This window comes from Carlito syrichta, unplaced genomic scaffold (assembly GCF_000164805.1).
Source record: "Carlito syrichta isolate Samal-C Ts95f unplaced genomic scaffold, Tarsius_syrichta-2.0.1 Scaffold304465, whole genome shotgun sequence".
Classification (NCBI taxonomy): Eukaryota; Metazoa; Chordata; class Mammalia; order Primates; family Tarsiidae; genus Carlito; species Carlito syrichta.
Window position 1 is genome coordinate 957,715 of NW_007248561.1, and position 20,867 is coordinate 978,581.

The 20,867-nt window shown below is 50.8% G+C and overlaps 1 protein-coding gene across 1 annotated transcript in view; it reads right to left on the reverse strand.

The window, feature by feature from the left end:
• The window catches only part of GRIK3 (glutamate ionotropic receptor kainate type subunit 3), a 226,651-nt gene that overhangs the window by 65,549 nt on the left and 140,235 nt on the right, over positions 1-20,867 (reverse strand). Inside the window, exons 3-5 of the mRNA XM_008059978.1 lie at positions 14,505-14,762; positions 6,383-6,564; positions 3,691-3,744 (exon numbers count right to left, since the gene is read on the reverse strand). Coding sequence (XP_008058169.1) covers positions 3,691-3,744; positions 6,383-6,564; positions 14,505-14,762 — 494 coding nt within the window. The remainder of the gene's footprint in view (positions 1-3,690; positions 3,745-6,382; positions 6,565-14,504; positions 14,763-20,867) is intronic.

Genomic DNA, 20,867 nt, shown 5'->3' on the forward strand with positions numbered 1-20,867 from the left:
TGTATGCCAGGCACTGGAGACAGAGACATGGAACAGGTTCAGTCCTTGATCCTTATATCCATGAGAGGAGCCTACCAGTGTGTGAGCTTTGTGTTGAATCCATTTTTGTACAGCCCTCCCACCCAAGTGCCAGGCTCAGTACCTGGGAGCTCAGAGAGCCTTTGTATATAGCTGCTGGATACATGAATACATGAATGCTTGATTGAGGAAATTAAAAGAGAAATGGGCACTTCCTGGGGCTAGGGGAGGGCCCTGGGGCACGAGGATCCTTTTGCTAAGACCTTCAACCTTGAACCCAGTGGCCAATGGCATTAAAGTGGAGGGTATACTGGGGTGGTGCCTTCCTCAGAGTCTTACCCTGGAAGGTCAGCCAGGCTGCAGGGCTGAGGCCCAAAGCTTCGGGCCTGTGGTTCCATCAGCTCTCTGAGGGGATGCTTCCTTTAGCCTCAGAATGAGGGCCTGAGCCAGGCAGAGATGCTCTTGGTAGTGTATTTAGAGCTGGAACTGGGACAAGGCCCAGGGGTGGGGGAGTGTAAATCACAGGCCCTATGTGAACAGGGTGGGAGCGGGCAATACTCAGGGTGGGTGAATGAGATAAATAGATTCTGTTCCTGCCCTGACCACACTCAATTCTACAGGAACCTCCCAATGTCCTAAGCCCCTCTGTTGGTGGCCTGGTCGTGTTGTCTGTAAGCCCATTCTATCTCTTCTCCCCTGGGTAGACCTGGTCACCTGTCCCCCGGATGGTTTCCACAATCTGGCTGGTGACCCAGTCCCCATCCTTCAAGTATTTAGAAATGAAGGAGGCATTTATTTATTTGTCCCCAAGACCGGAAATTAGTGAGTGGGGATTAAGGATGTTAAACATTCTATGATGGAACGGCGAACTCTCCAGCCCAAATGCCTGAGGTGCCCCTGTGGAGACGCACTGACTGGCTCTGGGCCTGCCAGTCATCCGACTGGGAAAGTAGAAGGTGGCACTCAGAGACAGAGGCAGTGAGAGGGGATGGGTAAATGGATGGTGGATTGGGATGTGATGTGTCCAGGGTAGCTGTGATGCTGAAGCTTCCAGAAACAGAGACTCCTAGGAAGGAGCAGAATCCTGGAGCAGAGGGAGGGAGCAGTGGGGAGAGACGGATGGCGGAGTCTCAGGGCAGACTCAGGGGGGAGACCTGTCACCTGATATCCAGAGTTGCTCTGAATCCAGAGCCACCTCCATGTGTGCCCTTGTGGCCTGGTGCTTCATTCTTGAACCTCCTAACAACTCAAGGTAACTCAAGTGAGATCTGTTCCTTACAACCAAGAGAGGTCACATGGGGGATGTGGTGCCCAGAAGCATTACAACATACTCGTTCTGTTTTACAGACAAGGACACAGGCCCAGGAAGGTAAGCTACTCATGTGTACCTTAAGAGGAGGGGGGCTGGGCTCGGTGGCTCAGTCTGTAATCCTAGCACTTTGGGAGGCCGAGATGAGTGGAATGCCTGAGCCTGCGGGTTCGAGACTAGCCCAGGCAACTTGATGAGACTTCGTCTCTGCAATAAATTAAAAATAATCAGCCGGGTGTGATAATGCGTGCCTGTAGTTCCAACTACTTGGAAGGCTGAGGAGAAAGGATCGCCGGAGCCCAGCAGGTCGACACTGGGGTGACCATGAGTGTGCCCCTGCACTCCAGCCTGGGCGACAGAGTGAGACTCCAAATCCAAAAAAAAAAAAAGAAAGAAAAAAGCTGGTGGGGCCAGGACATCCTGTGGTGTCTATGTGCCTCCAACACCTGCTTTCTTGCCCTGTGCTGACACTACACACAGGACTGGAGGGGCAGGCGGTATAGTCTGCAGGCAGACCCATAGCAGGCAGAGCCAAAGCACCTGGAAGAGCTGCCTGCTTCTGCAGCGCCACCTTGTCTCTCTCCTTTATCTTACTATCGTGGACCCCAAGGTTTTTGGTAGTAACTCAAAGCATGAGGACACGGAGAGGTCAGCTGGGTGGGGGTCAGGGGAGAAGTCTGAGAAGAATGCATGCTGGGCTGCTGACGCAGGGCTGGCTGGAACTCCAGGGCCCAGAAGTCGGTCTCTGCACCCTGGGGACCTGGGATGGGATGGGGAGGGCTGCTGGGATAGGGAGAAGCCTGTGGGCCCCTGTGATGTGCCCTGCCCCACCTTCCTAGTCTTGCTTCTCTGCCCTGTTCCCCACTCTGGATAGAGGGAGAGAGAATCAGGGCTCTGGCAGCCTCATCCTAAGCCTCTACTGACTTTCCAGGATACAGCATGGCAGGGAGAAGCCAGCTTGGGCAGGCAGAAATCCAGAAGGGATGCGGGGGAGAAGGTGCCTGGTCTCAGCCTCCAGTTTCCAAGATCCTTTTCTCCTAATATGGCTCCTGTAAGGTCCCCGGGTTGAGCCCTGGATCAAGGGAACATGCAAGATGACCCCTAGCTCTGCCATGGGCACAGGGAGCAGAGGATGGGGATGTAGGGAAGGTATAATAAGCTCTCTAGGGGAGGGGCCTTATCTGTAGCACTTGCCAACTTCTGCGGTATACATGTTCTTACCACTGCGATTCTAAGATGACAACATGACGTGGACTTGGGAGGAGATGATGCAATCAGCTTTCACACTCCAGATAAAGCTAGCTCCTGCACACCACTGAAGAGCAAACCCACCTCTTGGCCTTTGCTTATGCTGTTCCTTCTACATGGAATACCTTTCCTCTGTCTCCCTTGGTGAATTCCTTCTTCGAAGCCCAGTTTAAGTATGTGTTTTTCTGCAAGGATGGCCTCAAATTTCCCACCTTCCATCAGACCCTCCACATCCAGAGCTCCTAGGCTACGTGAATGCTGGATAAACAAGTGGGTATGGCTGGAGGCCTGCAGGGCTGCATCGCTGATAGACACAGGCTGCCGGAGGCTCGTTTCAGGGAGAGGATGATCGGCAAGGCTGTCACGCATCCCGGATCTGGGGTGGATGGAATAGCCCATGCAGGAGCCCAGCAAGGTCTGAGGGTGTCTGGCTGCAAGGCAGGGCGGTTCAGTGCTGGTGCCCCTTTGGCACAGGGATCTCTTTATTCTGCTGATCTCAGGCCACACTAATTATCCTAATGGGTTTAAATGGCTCTAAATGTTCTCGGAGTTTGGACAGGACCCATCTGCAGCCTGGAGGTGGGCTGGGCCAGCTGACAGCGAGTGGGCAGACTTCAGCATAGAATCTGAGTGGTCCTTGGGGTTCAATAAGAATCTCGAGTGGTCCTTCCCGTGAGGCCTGAGACATGTGTGGGGACGCGTGGGCTGAGAATGGGGGTCCCGATGGTAGTAATAGCTAAGGCACTGCTCTTGGCATTGGACTTCATTAACTCATTTCATACTCAAAAGACTCCAGGAGGTAGAAGCCCATTTTGCAGAGGAAGAAACTGAGGTAGGGAGGCCAAATGACTTACCCAAGTTCCCACAGGCAGGAGGCAGAGGCACTTGTGTTCACATTGGCACCAGAGTCATGAAGATTATAATGCAATGCTGCTTCTCAAAGACATCTTTGTGACCTTAACTGGGCCCACACCTATAGCCTTAGAAAGCAAGCCATCTGGGATCTCTTCTAGCTGCAGCAACTGTCCCCAGGGGGCTGATCCAGGCCAGGCTATACAACCTCCCTCCCAAGGGAGCTCCCCCCACCACTCGCACCAGGACCCGAGGTACATTACCAGCGTGGTGAAGATGAAGTGGTAGTACTCAGTCATCATGCCCATGGCCATGGCCTGTGGGGAGGCAGAGTGTTAGCAACCAGCAGGGATGCCTGTGCAGCCCTCTCCCTCCCCGCCCCAAGGGTGAGGACAGGACTGGCAGCAGGGTAGGGAGAGGACTGGGATGTTCTCCGAAACCACCTCCAAAGAGTGACAATGACTAGGGGACAGATAGCAGTGGGTTTCACAGTGGGGCGTGCAGCAAAATCACCAGGGACAGCTTAAAATGCAGATTTTGGGGTCACATTCTCTAAAGATTCCAAATTTTGCAGGGCTGGGTGAGATCTAGCTGTTTCTTTTTTAGTAAGCATCTCTGGACCTGCCACACTTTTGGAAATGCTGACAGGTTCAGCCCAAGACTGTCTTCTCAAGTGCCCAGGACATCACTCAGCTGAGCTCACGGGCCAGGCTCCAGAGAGTGCAGCCCCACCCCCAACCTAGCTAGGCCCTGGTGGGGGTGGGGGTGGGAGGGCTATCCTCAGTCCAGGGCCCCCCCAGAAGGGCTGAGACATCCCCGCATCCCGGGTTCTGGTGACCACAAAGCTGCCACGTGGCAGCTGTGGAATTATTATGATATACCATCATGAAGTCTTCATTATATATAGTTTATGTATTTTATTAGAAGCCTATAATCTATAATCCTAATGACTATAATGCATTTTCTACAGAGTTTCTCGGAATGCTGGGTCCACAGAGGCTCTGGGGGAAAATGTCACTGGGTCAAGTACACTTCACAAGTGCTGCACATTCCTTCCCACCCTTGGAGATTCACAGCCCACCTCAGCCCCTTAAAGGTTCAGAGAAGTGTTGTAGTGAACAGACAGGCTTCACTTCATTTCATTCTGGGCTTAACTGAGCACTAAGTCTTCAAAATTCTAATTCTAGAAGTTTCCAAATCAGACTTTCCTGGGGGGTAAAACCCGACTTCCTGGTTGGATGACCTTGAGCCCCACTTTCCCTTTTATCCTTAGTTTCCCTCCCTATACATTGGGCATGATAATCATCCCTGTGTCCCAGGATGGTGGCAAATGAGAAGCTACATGTACCTGGACAGAGTAGCCTCTGTAAAGCAAAGTCATGGTTGTCACTGTTATCCTGCTGCACAAGTTAGGGAGGGAAGGGAAGCTCTGGGCATAGGCGACTGGGAGAATGATGGTTACAGGATTTCCGAAGAGTGCGTTTCATTGACAGTGGCTTTAAAGAGGCCCCGTGTCCAGGGTGGATTGCATGCTGGGCACCAGGAAAGACTCAGCTTTTCTGCTCTCATTGAAGCTTCCATTGCTGCATGAGGTGGGGATTATCAACTGTCTTCAGAGGAGGGGAGGGACTCCTGGAACACTTGCTTCCAGGGCACACACGGGAAAGGACAGAAGAAGAAATCAAGCAGGGCTCGGTGGCTCAGCCTGTAATCCCGCGCCTTGGTTGAGGCTGAGGTGAGTGAATTGCCAGAGCCCGCGGGTTTGAGACCCGCCTGGGCAACTTGGCGAGACCTCATCTCTACAATAAATCACAAAACTAGCTGGGCATGGTAGTGCGTGCCTGTAGTTCCAGCTACTTGGAAGGCTGAGGCGGAAGGATCGCCGGAGCCCAGCAGGTCGAAGCTGTGGTGGCCGGGAGCGGCCATTACACTCCAGTCTGGGCGACCGAGTGAGACTCCAACTCAAAAAAAAAAAAAAAGAAGAAGAACTCAGATTCCCACATGAGCCTTTCAGCCACCAGTGCAGGAGCTTCCTTTGTGGGGAATGGCCCCAAACAGGTCACCGGCTCAGACATCCCTTAGGGAGCCCACCTGGAGCATGGGACTTGAGCTCTCAGGGTTTCGAAAATGCCCCAATTTAGCAGGTCTCACCTTGCACCCTCTGAGTTCCCTGCTTGTCACTGAGACCTCACTAGGTCATGTGGCAAAGCCCCACAGAATGCCTCTTCCCATCAGGAATGCTTTCTGGGATGACATAATCGCCATCGGCTCACATTCCTGTTCCTGGTTTCAGCGGCAGCACCCTCAGAGGAAGCTGCAGGCAAGCTTGCTGTTTATTTTATTAGGTGCCTGGTGGAGCTTGGCTCTCGGCCCCAGCATGCCACACTGAGCTGTGCTTAGGAACGGAGGCCCATCCAGGACTGAGAGCCACCCTCCTTCCCCACCGCCGCTGAGGAGCTGAGCAGATGGCTGGAGGAGCCTGCTACACATCCCAGGAATAGGAGAGTAACACCAAGTGCCATGGGCTACGGGGAATTAGTCACTGAAGAGGCAGTGAAGCCTTCTGGGGGCTGTTCCTGAGACGCCAAGGCCTCTCTGCCTCCTGAGTGCTTTGCTCTTATGTGGCTTCGGTCCCCTCTCGGCAGCCCCTGCCTCCAACCTACACAGAGGTGGGAGGGAAACCAGCGTCTATTCAGCACTCTGTGTGTCAGGGCTGGCCGGGGCACAGATCTGCCCTCATGCCAACTCAGGGCGTAAAGACCACTGTGTCCATTTTGCTGCTGGGGAAAATGAGGCTCAGAGAGGCAAAGGGGCCACCCAAGGTCACACCGCCCAAAAGTGGCAGAGCCAGGAGTCCAGCTTAGACCTGGCGGCACCACAACTGTGTTTGGGAAAGGGAAAGTGGGAGAAATAGGGACAGAGTGCAGCCATCCCTCCCGGGCAGTGCTCACCCACCTGCTTGAGGATCTGGGCTGCCATGGTGTGGCTGCAGTCAAAGATGATGCGGAACTCCCGACCTCGTTTCATCTCCTTGAGCAGTGGCCGGGAGTCATCCGAGTCAATGGGCAGCTGGCGGATCTTCAAGCGGATGTTGTATCTAGACGGGGCCATGATGAGCTCCTGCAGCCGGATGAGCCCTGAGGGGCCACGGGGCACAAGAGACACACGTGCATGTGTGTAGACACAGCTTCAGGCATCCACTCAGACGTGTGCACACACAGGCCTGGGGCACACACAGGTCTGCAGACACACACAGACACAGATATGTGGCCCCCAGAGACGTGTGTGCATATATGGATGAGATTGGAGAGCAGATGTGTGTGCACATACAAGCACATGGCTGCATACATGGACATGTTGGTATGGATAGGACATAGACTGGGGCTTATAAACACATGTATATATGCAGATTAAGGCCTGTGCACACACACATATGTAAATCCAAAAGTAGGCACAGACAGCAAATCCTCACTGGCCACACCCACCTGCTCCCCTCTAACCACACATGGGCATAGAGGCTTACCGCCCCTCAGTCAGGTTCCCTTCTTATTCTAAACCCCTCGTGCCAAAACACTGTGAGACATGGGACAGAGTTTCCCTAAACATTTCCAGCAAACTGCTTCCAGGATATGGGCACAATAGCCAGTGCCAGCCTCAAATGTACTAACCTGTACTGACCACTGGACTAGGTGAGGCCCGGTGGCATTTTGTCTCTGTCCCCTAACCCCAACCCACCAAGGGCAGAATGCCTTGTTAAACCTTACCCATTCTTCCAAGTTTAATGCAACCGCCTCCTCCAGGAAGCCTGCTTCTATTGCTCTGTTCAGAAAAGATCGCCCTCCTCCCCCAGCTCAGTGGCCTCCTCCGTCAGCACTAGCCTCCTCTGGCCTTGCCTCATGCCTCTCATCCTGCCCTGATATCCAGGGCTGGGACCCCATGGCTCCCAGCACAGGGCTGGCACTTAAGTGGTACTCAACAAAAGTTTCCATAATTGGATTGATTTACTGTTTTCTTTCTTTTTTTGTTTTCTCCTCACACTGAAAAATCTATCTTCCACCTTGGTTGGAATTTTGTAGAACCACTTAATCTGGGGACTTCCAAGGAAAACTGAATGTCACTTCCTGGAGACAAATGGCTTGCTTAGGTCTAATTAAGTTCATTTCGGTCCCAATTTCAAGGTCCTTTCTTGCTGACTTGTCTCTGCACAACCTGGGAGCAAGCCTGCTTGCTACTCTCTATATGTCTCTGCCCCAGCCACTGGAAGGAGAGGCTGAGCCAGTGTGGGCAGGCCATCTACTCTCTCTCCTGCCATCCTCAGGACTCAGTGCCCTGGCTGCACTGATCATACAACGTGTTCCATCCCCACACTCACTGCACTCCAATTTTCCTGTGGGGAACAACTCCTCCCACTCCCAGTTTCTATGACTCAGGAGGAATCCATCTCCAGCTATAGGGGCAAAGCATGTGCCCCAGCCTAGTCACTCAGTATGTCCTCTGGGAATAGGGGTTGACTTAGGGATAGATACTGCAAAGTTGATCTTATCAGAGCGACTGTCAGCACTTGTGCTACAGTGCCTGGCCCAAGAAAGGGGTAAGAAACACCTCTTTTCCATTTGATTTCAAATAGGGAGGCTGTAAGTCTGGGGGCCACCACATAGAACTTGAGAAGGATTCCAACAGAGCAGAAGTGTGAGAGGACAGGTAGAAAAGAAGTCCTGATGATACTCACTTGAGTCTCTGGATCAAAGTGTACCTGAAGGTAACATTACCCTTCAGTTTTCCAGCAAAGGCAGCCAACAAATAGCCTCTCTCTTTTTTACTTAAGGCAGTCTGCGGTGGATTAAAGTTTGCAATCAGCTGCATTATCTGGAAAGAGTCCCCCCACTCAGCCCCCTCCAGAAGCTTTCCAACAGAGAGTCCTGGTTCCTGAATCAATCTCTGGTACACACGCCTGAGTCTGTTTGGCTCTTATTCCCGCTCATGAGGGCTGGATGTCAGGAAAGCAATCTGACTGATGCCTATCATTCCACTCTGCTGGGGAGGACAGAGATACATCCCTGTATCCTAAGCCTCCCAAAGACCTCCCAAACAAGCTCTGCCATGTATGTGGGCGTTAGGAACCTCCACCCCACTGAGAAGTCTCAAACTCAGGTGTAGGGGTTGGGAGAGGCTCCAGAGTCCTGGAGTGGACTGGGTCAAATGAGGATCCAGTGCCTCCCAACACCAGAGTTGATGGGATGGAGGAAGAGGATATCAGTTGACCTTGTCATAGGAGGGAGAGGCCACAGGCTTCTCCTAAACACATACCAAGGGCTGTCTCCCTTTGAACGTACCCCAGAAACCCTTGGTTTGGGTGAGCAATGCTGTCCCTTCTCATCTATTGCCCCCATGAAGCCCAGAACAACAAGCCCATGGCTTGTTTCTACCTCTTGGTTTTGAGACTTATTTGTAGCATCAGCAGGCACGTGGGCTTTGGGAACCAGGGACATGAGGACTGGGACAGGCTAGATGCTGGTGCAGAGGCCACCAGGGCCTTCCTGTCAATCAAGCACGCTGCCCCGTGTAATGCAAGGCGACCCACATTCTCCAGCGGCAAATGTCAGACCTCCTTGCCATCAGTGTATTCCCAGAGGAGACCAGAGGCTCCTCTCAGCCCACCCCAGCAGGGGACTAGGCTCTCTTTGCTTGCCTGAGATGAGCTTTCCTTTCTGGCTGCCTCCCTAATCAATCTCTCTTAAAATATCTGTGGTGAATCATGGTTGTTGGAATCATGATTCTCACTCTCAAAGCACTTCTGCATTCATTACCCTGTTTAACATCTCTCAATCCTAGAAGGCATAGAGAGCAGGCATTTTCCATTCCCATTTTAGGGAGGAAGAAACTGGGGACCGCAGAGGCCGAGTGGCCCTCCTGAGGTGTCACAGCCCTCTAATGATGGGATCATAATCAGAGACTCCATATTTTGGTGCTTTTCTCCACCCCGGGTTATTTTCAACTCCTTCCTTTTACTCCCAATATCAGTTTGTCTTTGTGCATAGATTGGATTAAGAAGGTGGAGGTGTGCAAGACTCATAGGGGAAATACTGGTGGCCTCCTCAACAGCCATCCTCCTGAGGTAGATTGCAACAGGGAACCCTAGTCTTCACCCCTTCCTCGATCCATGCTCTTGGCCATGGAATTTTACGATGTCCTCCGATAGGGCTCAACCACGTGACTTGTTTTGGCCAGTGGGATACCAGCAGGTATAATACAGGTAGGCAGTTGACATGGAATTGCACATTGGGTTTGTTCTCTTGCCCCTCTGACACTGTCATGGCTGCATGCTTGGGCTAGCCTGCTTGAGGCTGAGGAACACACTGGGGAGAGCTGAGTTACACCTGTCATCTCAGTCAAGGCCGGCCCAGATCAATCCATAGCTATCCAATCCCAGGCAGGGGAGTGATCCCACTGAGCCCAGAAAAACTGCCTAGCCAAGCTCAGGAAATCACTGACCCTGTGCACTTATGAGCTAAACAAATGCCATTTTTTTTCAAGCCACTGAGTTTTGGGGAAAGATGGTTGCAAAGCATTATTGTACAAAGAGATAGCAGAGGCACCTCCTTCTAGTGTTCTAAAAGAACTGTAATTTTGTTTGGGTGACAATGTGTCAATTCCAAGAGATAACACAAAATCAGTAGGAGACAATCAAAGGCAATCCTATTCCCACTGGACAGTGTCTGGAATAGTAGGCATAGACCCAGGGAACTACACAGGACTGTCTTCTAGAAGGTTCTGAGACAGATTTTCCTCTCTGATAAGAGGCATGAGTCACATTAAGAAACTTGGCGAGACCTCATCTCTACAATAAATCAAAAAATCAGCCGGGTGTGGTAGTGCATGCCTGTAATTCCGCCTACTCGGAAGGCTGAGGCGGCAGGATTGCCGGGGCCCAGCAAGTCAAGGCTGTGGTGGCTGGGAGTGGCCACTGCACTCCAGTCTGGGCAACAGAGTGAGACTCCAACTCAAAAAAAAGAAAAGAAAAATTCCTTTGAGTCAGGTGTGGAGGCTGGTGCCTGTAGTTCCAGTGCTTTGGGAGGCTGAGGTGGGAGGATTGCTTGAAGCCAGGAGTTCAAGACCAGGTTGGACAACATAGCAAGACCTTGACTACAAAAAAACCCCCAAAACTTGTAGTCCTAGCTACTTGGAAGGCTTGGGTGGGAGGATCACTTGAGCCCAAGAGTTTGACGCTGCGGTAAGCTATGATCACACCATTGCACTCCAGCCTGGGTAACAGAACAAAACTCCATCTCAAAAAAAAAAAAAAAAAAAAAGGGAATAAGCATGAAAAAGAAAAATCCCATTGGTCCCTGTCTCCTGTGTGCCACTTACTGCATGCTCAGAGCTTTAGGAGCCCTATTGTGACCATGAGGGGAAAACCAAGAGAGCTGTGGCAACTCTGACCCAGCATGAAAGGCCCACCTCCAGACTTCTTGTCAGTGAGATAACCAAGTGGCTATTGCTCTAGTCAGTTGAAGTTGGGTTGTCTGTTACTTATAGCCAAAATATCCTAATGGACACAACCCCCCAAAGCACACACAGCCGAAGTCTGCCACGGAGAACTTCCCATTCCATGGGTTTGATGAATCACAAGTTACCCTGACTTTTGAAATACCCTAATTCTGGGAGCACATTTCTTGCTACCCACTACCCATCATCAGAGCTGTATTATTGTTTGACCAAATCCAGTCCTGAATTCCTAGTATCAACTGTCTTCTTGACCAAACTCATCCCCTCATCACTCCCCTCGGTGCTTAAATGTTTGTTGAACTGAATTGAATTGGATTGGAAATCAAGTTGAATTAAACTCTAATTAAATATTGAAGGAAAGGGTCTAAGAGTGAAGGAATGAAGATGTTACTATTCTCATCTTCTTTAAGAAGTTCATCATATCGTAGGAGAGTGGGTGCCTACCCAGAAGTCACTGGTAATTCCAGGCCTTTGGAGCCAAGAATCAAGGACCATGTCCATACAGCAAGAGCTGAGGGCTCGTAGGGAGAAAGCTCCAGACCCTGACATGAGCTCTGATGGGTTTCACCAGTGTGATACCTGTTCCTTTGCAAGGCCACTCCTCCTTCCCTCAGCCAGCCTGGAGGACCTGGGCTGCTGGGCAGTGGTCCATGCCAGTGTCTGTCCTAACCACTCTGCAATCTTGACTTCCAGTTACACATCTTCCACACTACTTTGCCCACAACCATTCTGGCGCAAGTGCTCTTCCAAGCACCCTCAAATGCAGACCTCTGCTGTTCTTGCCTGGATCAGCCAGTCTCCTGCATTTCAGATATCTTGTTCCTTCCAATCTCCCATGCGTTGCTCTCAGAGCCTCCCTCCAAACTCCGCTTTGACTGTTCTCCTCCTTTGCTCGACAGCACTCGATGGCCTTCAGCTGCTTAAAGACTCTGGATTCCAAGGATGGACATCAGAGGCCTTGCACAGCCAGCGACACTCTGCTTATCTGACTTTTCCCTCCTGCCTTCTGTCCTCGACCCTCTTCCACAGCCAGGCTGTCCTCTTGGTAAGACTTCCCTGCATAGTCCCCACTCCTCGTTTTGGCCCATGCTGTTCCCCCCACCTGTAACGTCCTCATGTCTCCTCTCCCTGTCCACCACCCTGAAAGCCCCGCTCAAATCTCTCCTCTGGTAAGTCAGCTCAGACAGGCCAAGGCCATCCAGCACCTTCTCCCCAAGTCCTCTAGCTCTGACTGGTTGCACATGTCTCTTCATGCTTAGCTCTGAAGGCCTGGAGTCACCTGTGACCTCTGGGTGGGCCCCACTCCTCGATATGATTAACTTCTGAACAAAAGACGGGAATAGCAATATCTTGCTTCTTCCCTCCTACACTCTTTCCTCTAATATTTAATTAGGGTTTAATTCAACTTGATTTCCAATTCAATTCAAACCAGTCCAATTCAATGCAACCAACATTTAAACACATCTACACGTGCCTTGGGCTAAATCCTGGAGACACAGAAAGGTCCTGGTCTGGAAGCAGAAACAGGCTTATAGCCAGAAAATCATACGTAGTGGTACGTTAAGAAACAAGTCCTGGGTGCTGCGGGAACACAGCAGGTGGCTGGGAGCTGCACAGGAGAATCCCTCACTGGCAGAACCCTCAGTGGGGCCACTAAGCAGGGGTGGAGATCCCTGTTCTCAAGGATCTGTTGTCCGGTGCTGTGGGAGCTGCAGGGACTCAATAGATGCTTGTAGAAACCCGAGTTCACTAAACAACTTTCTGATCATCTTTCTGACAATCCCTTGCGATTTCTCCTCCCTGTTAGGAGTTAATCAAGAGCCGACACTGAATCACAGGCAGCTGAGAGCTGGAGAGCTCTTTCAAGGCTGGATGCGGTCGCTCTTGACATGTGGGAAGAACGAGGCCAGACGGGTTAAGTAACGTGCCAAGGTCACTCTATCATAAGAGAACGGGCTAAGCAGTGTCTTGGGACTCACATCTTGGAAAGAGTAAGGAGGAGAAGAAACAGCTCCACACTGGCTACGAGCGTGGGATTTGGACTCAAACAGGCTGCAGGTGCATGCCGGTCCTGACGCTAGCTGGGTGACGGTGGGCAGGCATGCCACCTCTTTGGGCCTTGGTCACCTCATCTCTCATTTATCATTCCACAGAGTTATTATGAGGTTTGCATGAAATTAAACAAGGTCGCATTTGCACCGTTTGGTCCACAGCAGGAAAACAGTAGTCTTTTTCAATGTATGAATCCAGATGCATCCTTCTCCTATTACTAAGGGACTCTCCAGGCCTATGTCCATCCTGCACATCCACAGGAGGATGCCTGAGGATGGAAGCAGGGTCTCTGGGACTCTTCTCTCCTCTCCTCACCCCTCCTGCTTTTCCAGGCTCTAGCTGCCAACTCCCTGCAGTCCATTAGCTCTCTATACATAGTATCACAGAGATAGTTGCATGGCCCCTGCCCATATTCCCCCTTGCAAAGCTTGCCAAGGCCAAGGTCTGAGTTTTATTCACCTAGTATCCCCAAGTTCCCCACAACAGAGAGTCCAAAGGAAAGGCCCAGAATGGGTGTGCTGAATTTGTTAGTGAATATCTGCTAAGTGTGTGTTCTGGGGCTCTCACCAAGGGCCTGGGATTGGAAAAGCAAGGGATAACACACTGTAGCAATAATTTTCAGGAAGGTAGGGCCCAGGCTGGACTTGGAAGGTTGGGCAGAACTGGGCCAAGCAGGCCCTATCCAGAAGAATGCTGGTGTTGGTTCTAGCTGGCCAGCGTGAGGGACAGGTGTGTCTACACCAGGGAGTCCAGCCTAAACCCACAGCTCACAGGCACAACCCAACACCCCTTTTCTCCCTCTTCCTGGGATGGTGACAAGAGCCCTGTGCTCACTTCTGCAGGCCTGGCCTTGGCTGGGGCCAGCAGTCAAGCAGGTAGGGCAGGGGTTGTAGTCTGTGTGCAAGTGTAGAAAGAGAAGGGTGTGTGTGGGGTGCAGGTGTGAGGATGATCAGAAAAACTAGCTTTGAGAGAGAGCTCACTGCCTGCCGGGTACTTGCTACATTATGGCCTTCAGTCCCCAAATTTTACACATGAGGAAACTGAGGCACAAAGCAGCTACACAACCAGCAGGTGATAGAGTCAAGATTTAAAATAAAGTGGTTTAGCTATAGCATACACACTGTACCATAAATAAGCTATGTTGAGTGAGTGTTCAAGTATGTTTGTTGCAGAGAGGAGTATACAAGTATAAGCATGTGGGCAGGTGTGGGCATGGCTCACAGGTGTGTGTGCAGGTGTTAGGGTGTGTGGCGAGTGCAGATTTGAGCACTCATGCTGCCGAGGGTGGAGGTGGAAATGTGGAGGAAGGTGAGGCAGGTGTGAGGTGGACTGGGGTCGAGTGAGGTGTGAGTGTGGCTGGGGTGGGGGTGAGTTCGTGCAGGGGGGGGCATCAGTGTGACCGGGTAAAGCTGGGGTGTGGGACACAGCCTTTTCCCCAGGGCAGTTGTGTTGCACAGATGAGAGCCTGGTCCTGGCATGCTCCCCACCTCCTCCAGCCCAGCCTGGCCTAGCTACCTACCTGTACTGTCGTCATAGACCACGGTGGCCGACCGCCACTTGAGGTATTGAACCAGATCAAGGATAGCGTGGCTGAGAGAGGCATAGTCGGGGTAGAGGTTCACGTAGAAGGTGTCCTTGTTGTCCAGCGGGTGGTGCTTCCAGCGCAGTTGGATGTGGGGCACCTCCAGGGCATTGCAGATGGACTGAACGGCGTTGGTGCAAGAGCCCTGTGACGGCCCGAAGATCGCCACCACGCCCAGAGCCAGCTGGTCACAGGCTGTAACAGAGGGAAGGGCAGCACAGGGGTCAGTGCAGCAGCTGTGGACACGTGGGGCAGCAATTCTGATGACTGCATAAACACGTGAGACAAACAGCAACAGGAACCCTTGGAGGGCGGACAATAGATATCTCTCTGATCGACTTCCTCACCTGCAAATGGGGGTTCTAATCATCCCTACCTCATGGGATCGTAAGAAAGTGGAATGAGATGACTGTAAGACTGGAGCACAGTCCTGGCCCTTAGGAAGTACTCACGACAAAGAAACGATCATTGCCTTGGATGCTGTAATTGTGATTAGCGTCACAAGCTCCAGGCCAGGTCCTATTTTGGGGGCAGAGGAACTTGAGAAACAAATAGGAATCAAGCATCTATCGGGTGAGGACTCTTAAACTCCAACCTCCAGCCCTGATCTGCACATCTCATCTCTCACACAACACAGCTGTTAAATGTCTAAGATGCATCTCAGACCACATAGGTCAAGAAACACCCCCTCTTCTCCTACCAGTCTCCCATCTCGGTAAAGGGCAGTCCCAAGAGCAACCTTGGTTTTGTCTTGCCCTTCTCATATTCCACGCCCTAACTCATCCACAACTCTTGTGGCTTCACCTTCAAAACATATCGCAGTGACCGATTCTTACCACTCCCACCCCCAATTCTCACCCCAGTCCAAGCCCCCATCAGTTCTGCCTAGTTTACTGCAGACACTTTCTCATCATCCTCCCTGCTCTCTATTCCACACGCAGGAGCCCGACTGAGCCTTTCACAGTGTAAGGTAGATGACGTCACTCCTTTGCTCCGAGGGCTCCATCTCACTCAGTGCAAAAGCCGAAGTTCTTACAGTGGCCAGAGAGGTTCTTACTTGTTGCAGCTTCTCTATGTCCTTGATCCCCTCCCTACCACCACTACCACCACTTTTCTGACTTCATCTCCCATCTTGCTTTCCCTTCCTCACAGCACGCAAGCCCTATAACCTCCTCGATGTTCCTCAAATGCACTAAGTGCACACCTGCCTCAGGGCCTTTGCACTCTCTGTCTGGAATGCTCTTCCCTCATATATCCTCATGAATCCTTCCCTCCCTTCCTTCAGGTCTCTGTGTCTCAATAGGGAGGTCATCACTGCCCAACTTATAGTAGCAAGCCCTGAACCATACACCCTAAGATCCATCCCTGGTTTTATTTATTTCTTTATTAAGTGACCACAGAAGTCTAGTTCATTTGTTGACTTTCTCCTCCCACTAGAATGTAAGTTCCAAAGAGGAAAGGGTTTGATCTGTATGGTTTATTGTTATATCTACAGTGTAGATCAACATTCGAAAGTTGAATAACGGCCGAATCCCTGTTTTCAAACAGTGCAGGCTCTTGGGAAAGCCCAGGGGTCAGGCAGGAGGGACAGCAGATGCTTCCCACTCCTCTGGGATGGGCAAACATCAGTAGGCATAACAGAACATCAAATGAGCAGAGTTAGGGCAGCTGGGCCTCAGAGTGGGGACTATGCCTAAAAGACCTATTGAAAGGGGACCTCTCAGGGTCATTCTGGGTGGGGGAGAGGCTCTCCCACCTCTTTCTTCTAGCAACTGCCTCTAATTTTCCTTGGGGCCTCAGCCCCTTTTCCACTCTCAACATGTAGGCACAGAGCATGTGACTTACATCCAGGCCAACTGTTCACTAACCTCTCCCAGTTCACAGTCATTGTTTTGGAGATGGTCACATGACCAGTCAGAGCCAATGGGATGCCACGACAGCCCATGGGACTGAGAAAGGGGCACTTTTCCTCTTTAACTGAACCTCCAGGAAGTAAGATCTAGAGATGCAGTAGCCACCTTGCCCTCATTAGAAAGAGTGGTGCTTGTCTCTAAACACAGAGTGGGGGTGAGCAGAGCCAAGGAGAGAAAGGAACAGGAATGCCCCATCAGGTGAAACCCTGGACTTTGGGTTTACATGAAACAATTATTAAGCCATTGAAGTTTTGGTTTTCTGTTACTTGCAACCATCAGAGATCCACCAGTAGGGCATGAGCAAGCTCACCTGCCTGTGGTCATGGGAATGTCACTTTGTGCACATGTATGAACATATGGTGCATGAAGGAGGAAGCAAGACAGAACACTTAAGCAGAAATACACTGTGGATTCAGACTCGTCCTGACTGCCTCAAGGGCCTCTGGGAATGACCTACCGGGCCCAGGCCCACCCCTAAGATTGTAAGACCCAGGGCCAGGGTACAGGTGGAAGCCCACATGTCATACAGCTAAATGTTTAAAAGTCATAAGTCAAGCTAACAAGCTGTTAAATAAAATATGTCCTTTTCTCCTACCTTGACAAATGTATCTTAATAACAATCTGAAAAGTCTGTGAGAACAGAGACTTCTCATCCATAGCAGAGAGAGGTGGCACCCAGCCCCCACACAGAACCCCTTTGACCACTGCCTCTATCCTGAATCATAAGGGGCCTTGCACTCTCTGTGGACACCTCAGTGTCCATGCTGCTTATGTCCATGCACTGTCTACAGTCCTAGCAAACAGCTGACTCTTGGTTACCTCTAGGGTCTAGGTGTGTGCATCCTGGAAGCATGGCTCTCCTTCCAGAAGACAGACCCAGGGAAGAGGCTTATGCAGGCCTGGAAGAGGGCACAGGACTAACTGGGCAGGAAATTCAGTGTTCTAGATACTTAGAGCAAAGCCTGGAGCTGCATGGCACAGGCTCCTGGTGGGTAAATCCCTACGGTCCATTGACTCCTTGTTCTGGGAGAAGTGGCAGACCAGAGGAGCGAGAGGGCAGGCTTGCCAGAGCACAGGCCCTGGGAGAGGGTCCCTCTCATCTAGGTTTAAGAGTGGTACTGATTGATCCAGAGAGAGAGAGTAGTTTAGAATCCATCAGAATGTGTGGTCTCAGGATATTTTTTCCTCTTGACTAACATCCACCACCCCTGTTGCCTCCTGGGAACAGGATATATTATGCAAAGAAGTTATTTTTCCTGAAACTTGTACTTCCTCCAAGAACACCAGAGAATGCCACTTATGGTCTAGGTGAAAAATGGGGGAGGGGGCAGCTGGTTATTGTTAGGAGTCTACTGGAACCACCCAGAACACAGGAACAGAAGAGCAGCAATAACAGCTCAGAGGGCATCTCCTTGTGACCAGGCTTCCTAGTAGACAATGCCAGGCACAGGAGAGGACAGACAGCAGGACACATGCATCTTCCTGGTGCACCTACAGTTCTGAGACTGGAAGCCAAGTCAGAGAAGCACCATTTTGTTCCTACTCTTGTCACTCGAGAGTAAATAAGCCTCACTATGTGTGTGTGTGTGTGTGTGTGTGTTTGTGTGAGAGAGAGAAAGAGAGAGAGACAAATCATGGTGATGATAAGTGCTTCAAAAATAGGAACTCTGGGTTTGTTGATAAATTGTCAAATTTAGGGGCAGTTCTTCTTTACAGTGCCGTCTCCCCAGGGAGGCCATACTCTTGAAGTATGTGGCCATACTCTTGGAGCTGTGATCTACACTCTCACTGCTTATTCACGCTATTCTTCTGTCTGAGTGTGTTGAGTGTCTGCCCTGACCACCTTGTTCCCTTAAGATTAGATGCTCCCTGTGAAAAGAGGTTATATGTGAGGCTCTGTAGTCATGGAGGCTGGATACTAACATGGAGAAGATGGTGACAATAAGTGACAGCTGCCTAAGCCAGAAGCCATGAGCACCCTACAAAATCTTTTTATAAAGCCTATAAAAAGCTTTACCTCCTACCTTTGTTTTGAACCTTCTAGCTGTCCCACTGCCTCTTGTGTCTATTCTCTCTTTTCCCCCTAAACTTTCAAATTGAAGACTTAGTTGATTGACTTGTATGTCTCATTCCCTCCTACTACCACCTCCAAGAATATGCCTCTTGGATTTCCCCTTTCATCTCTGACTTTAAGCAGGCAGGCACATGTTGCCCCACCACTCCCACCCACTCACGGCCTGACTTCTTAGGTTATACCAGAGGTCTGGGCTTTCTGTTTGACCAAGGCAAGGAAGAGTCCGATTACAACGTATGATGATGCAGAGGATCATAAGAGTGTTCTTGAAGAAAGTTATTTTGATTTTGACATCAACTGTGAGGGTTATGATAAAGGTAACTGAAATAGTAGTGATGGCGAAGATCACATTGCAAGGCTGTTGAGGATAATGGTGACAGCATCGATGAGGGCGAAACTGATGATGCTGATGTTGTGACAGTAATGGTGGGATGGTGATGTTGATGTTGGTGTTGATGAGACTGACGATGGTAAAGACATCAATGCCATCTCAGTAATGGTGATAATGATAGCGGGAATGATGATGTGATGTAAGCATTGATGAGAGAGGAGGCGACAACACCGCCGATGATGATGACAGTAGTAGTGGGATGGTAGTAGTGATGTTGGTACTAATGAGATTGGTGATGATGAAGAAATTGCTGTCATGGCAGTGATGGTGATGATAATAGTAGGGTTGGTGATGTTGGCTTTGATGTGAATGGAGGTGATAACAATTTGATGGGCATTGACAGGATTAGTGGTAATGATGTTAATGCCTTGACAGTAACAGTGAAGGGGACAACGGGAAGGATGAGGATGACATGGTGTTGACAAGATTGGTGATGATAAAAATGTTGCTGTTAGGTCAGTCTCGTTGGCTCAGCCTGTAATCCCAGCACTTTGGGAGTCCGAGGCGAGTGGATTGCCTGAACCCGCAGGTTCAAGACCAGCCCAGGCAACTTGATGAGCCCTTGGTTCTACAAATAAAAAAAAGAAATTAGCTGGATATGGTAATACGTGCCTATAGTTCCGGCTACTTGGAAGGCTGAGGCGGAAGGATCACCAGAGCACAGCAGGTTGACACTGGGGTGGCAGTGAGCGTGCCACTGCACTCCAGCCTGGGCAACAGAGTGAGACTCCAACTAAAAAAAAAATGTTACTGGTGTGGCATTGATAGAGATGATCACGGTAGGGGTGGTGTTTGTGCTGCTGATGTCGTTAAGAGTGGAAGTGACTTCACTGTTGCTGGTGATGACAGTCATGGTGGTGCTGGTGTACTGGTGTTGATGGTAGAGTCAATGTTGGTGACATGATGGTGACCACACTGGGTTTCATTTTGCCAGAGATACAGTGACTAGACCTCACTCTTGGGAGCAGGAGGCATCAGTCTTGCCCTACATCTGTTTCTTCTACTTGGCCTCTCTCCACCCCTGTTTTCCTGCCACCCCCATCCTTTGAGGACCTTCCAACCCGGAAGAACACTGCTGCCCCAAAGGCACCAGGGCAGGAGTCATCGCAGCGGCCATAGCAGCAGCAGCAGCAGCACTTTCCCTCCAGATGTTTCCAGGGCAGCAGCCAGCCCTTGTTCTGGCAGCCCTGAGAACACTGCAGTAATTACATTATTTGTGGCTTCAATTTTGAATCCATTTTCTGGTCATTTTACAGTCACTCAATGGTTCACAGTCATTACAGGAGTCCACAGCCTGAATGCAGTCCTCCCGCCCCCCCCCCCATGGCAATTGTAGTTATAGCAAAAATTATCCCCATCAATTTGTGTCTTAAAAGGAATTGAGCAGCCCAGAGAATAAGTGAAGGCACAGGAGCCTGGGGAGAGCTGGGTCGACTCCAGGCCGCTCCGGTCAGGATTGGAAGAAAACACAGACACTGTTCGGGCTGCTGGCTCGGGCGCTGCCTGGCAGTCACCCATCTTTTAATTTTCCACAAAACATTTAAAGATAAAGACAATAAGTGAAAGTCCCTTTTAATGGGAAAAGGCCTCCCGGGCCTCATGTGGAAGGAAGGACTGATTCAACCAGAGCTGGCGGAGCAGGCGGTATCAGGCTCTGTGTCTCTGAGTTCACTCTCCCCATGTGGCCTGGGGTGGCTGGATCCAACTGGTGGGGACGTGGGTGATGACAAGAACTTCCATCATTGCTGGATTAATGAGAACTAGGCCCAAGTCCACCCCAGGAAGAGTCCTAAAGATGTCCCTGAGGAACGCAGTTTAAAAAAACAAAGATGGCTGGGAGCAGTGGCTCACACCTTTAATCCCAGCACTTTGGGAAGCTGAGGGAGGAGGATTGTTTGAGCCCAGGAGTTTGAGCCCAGCCT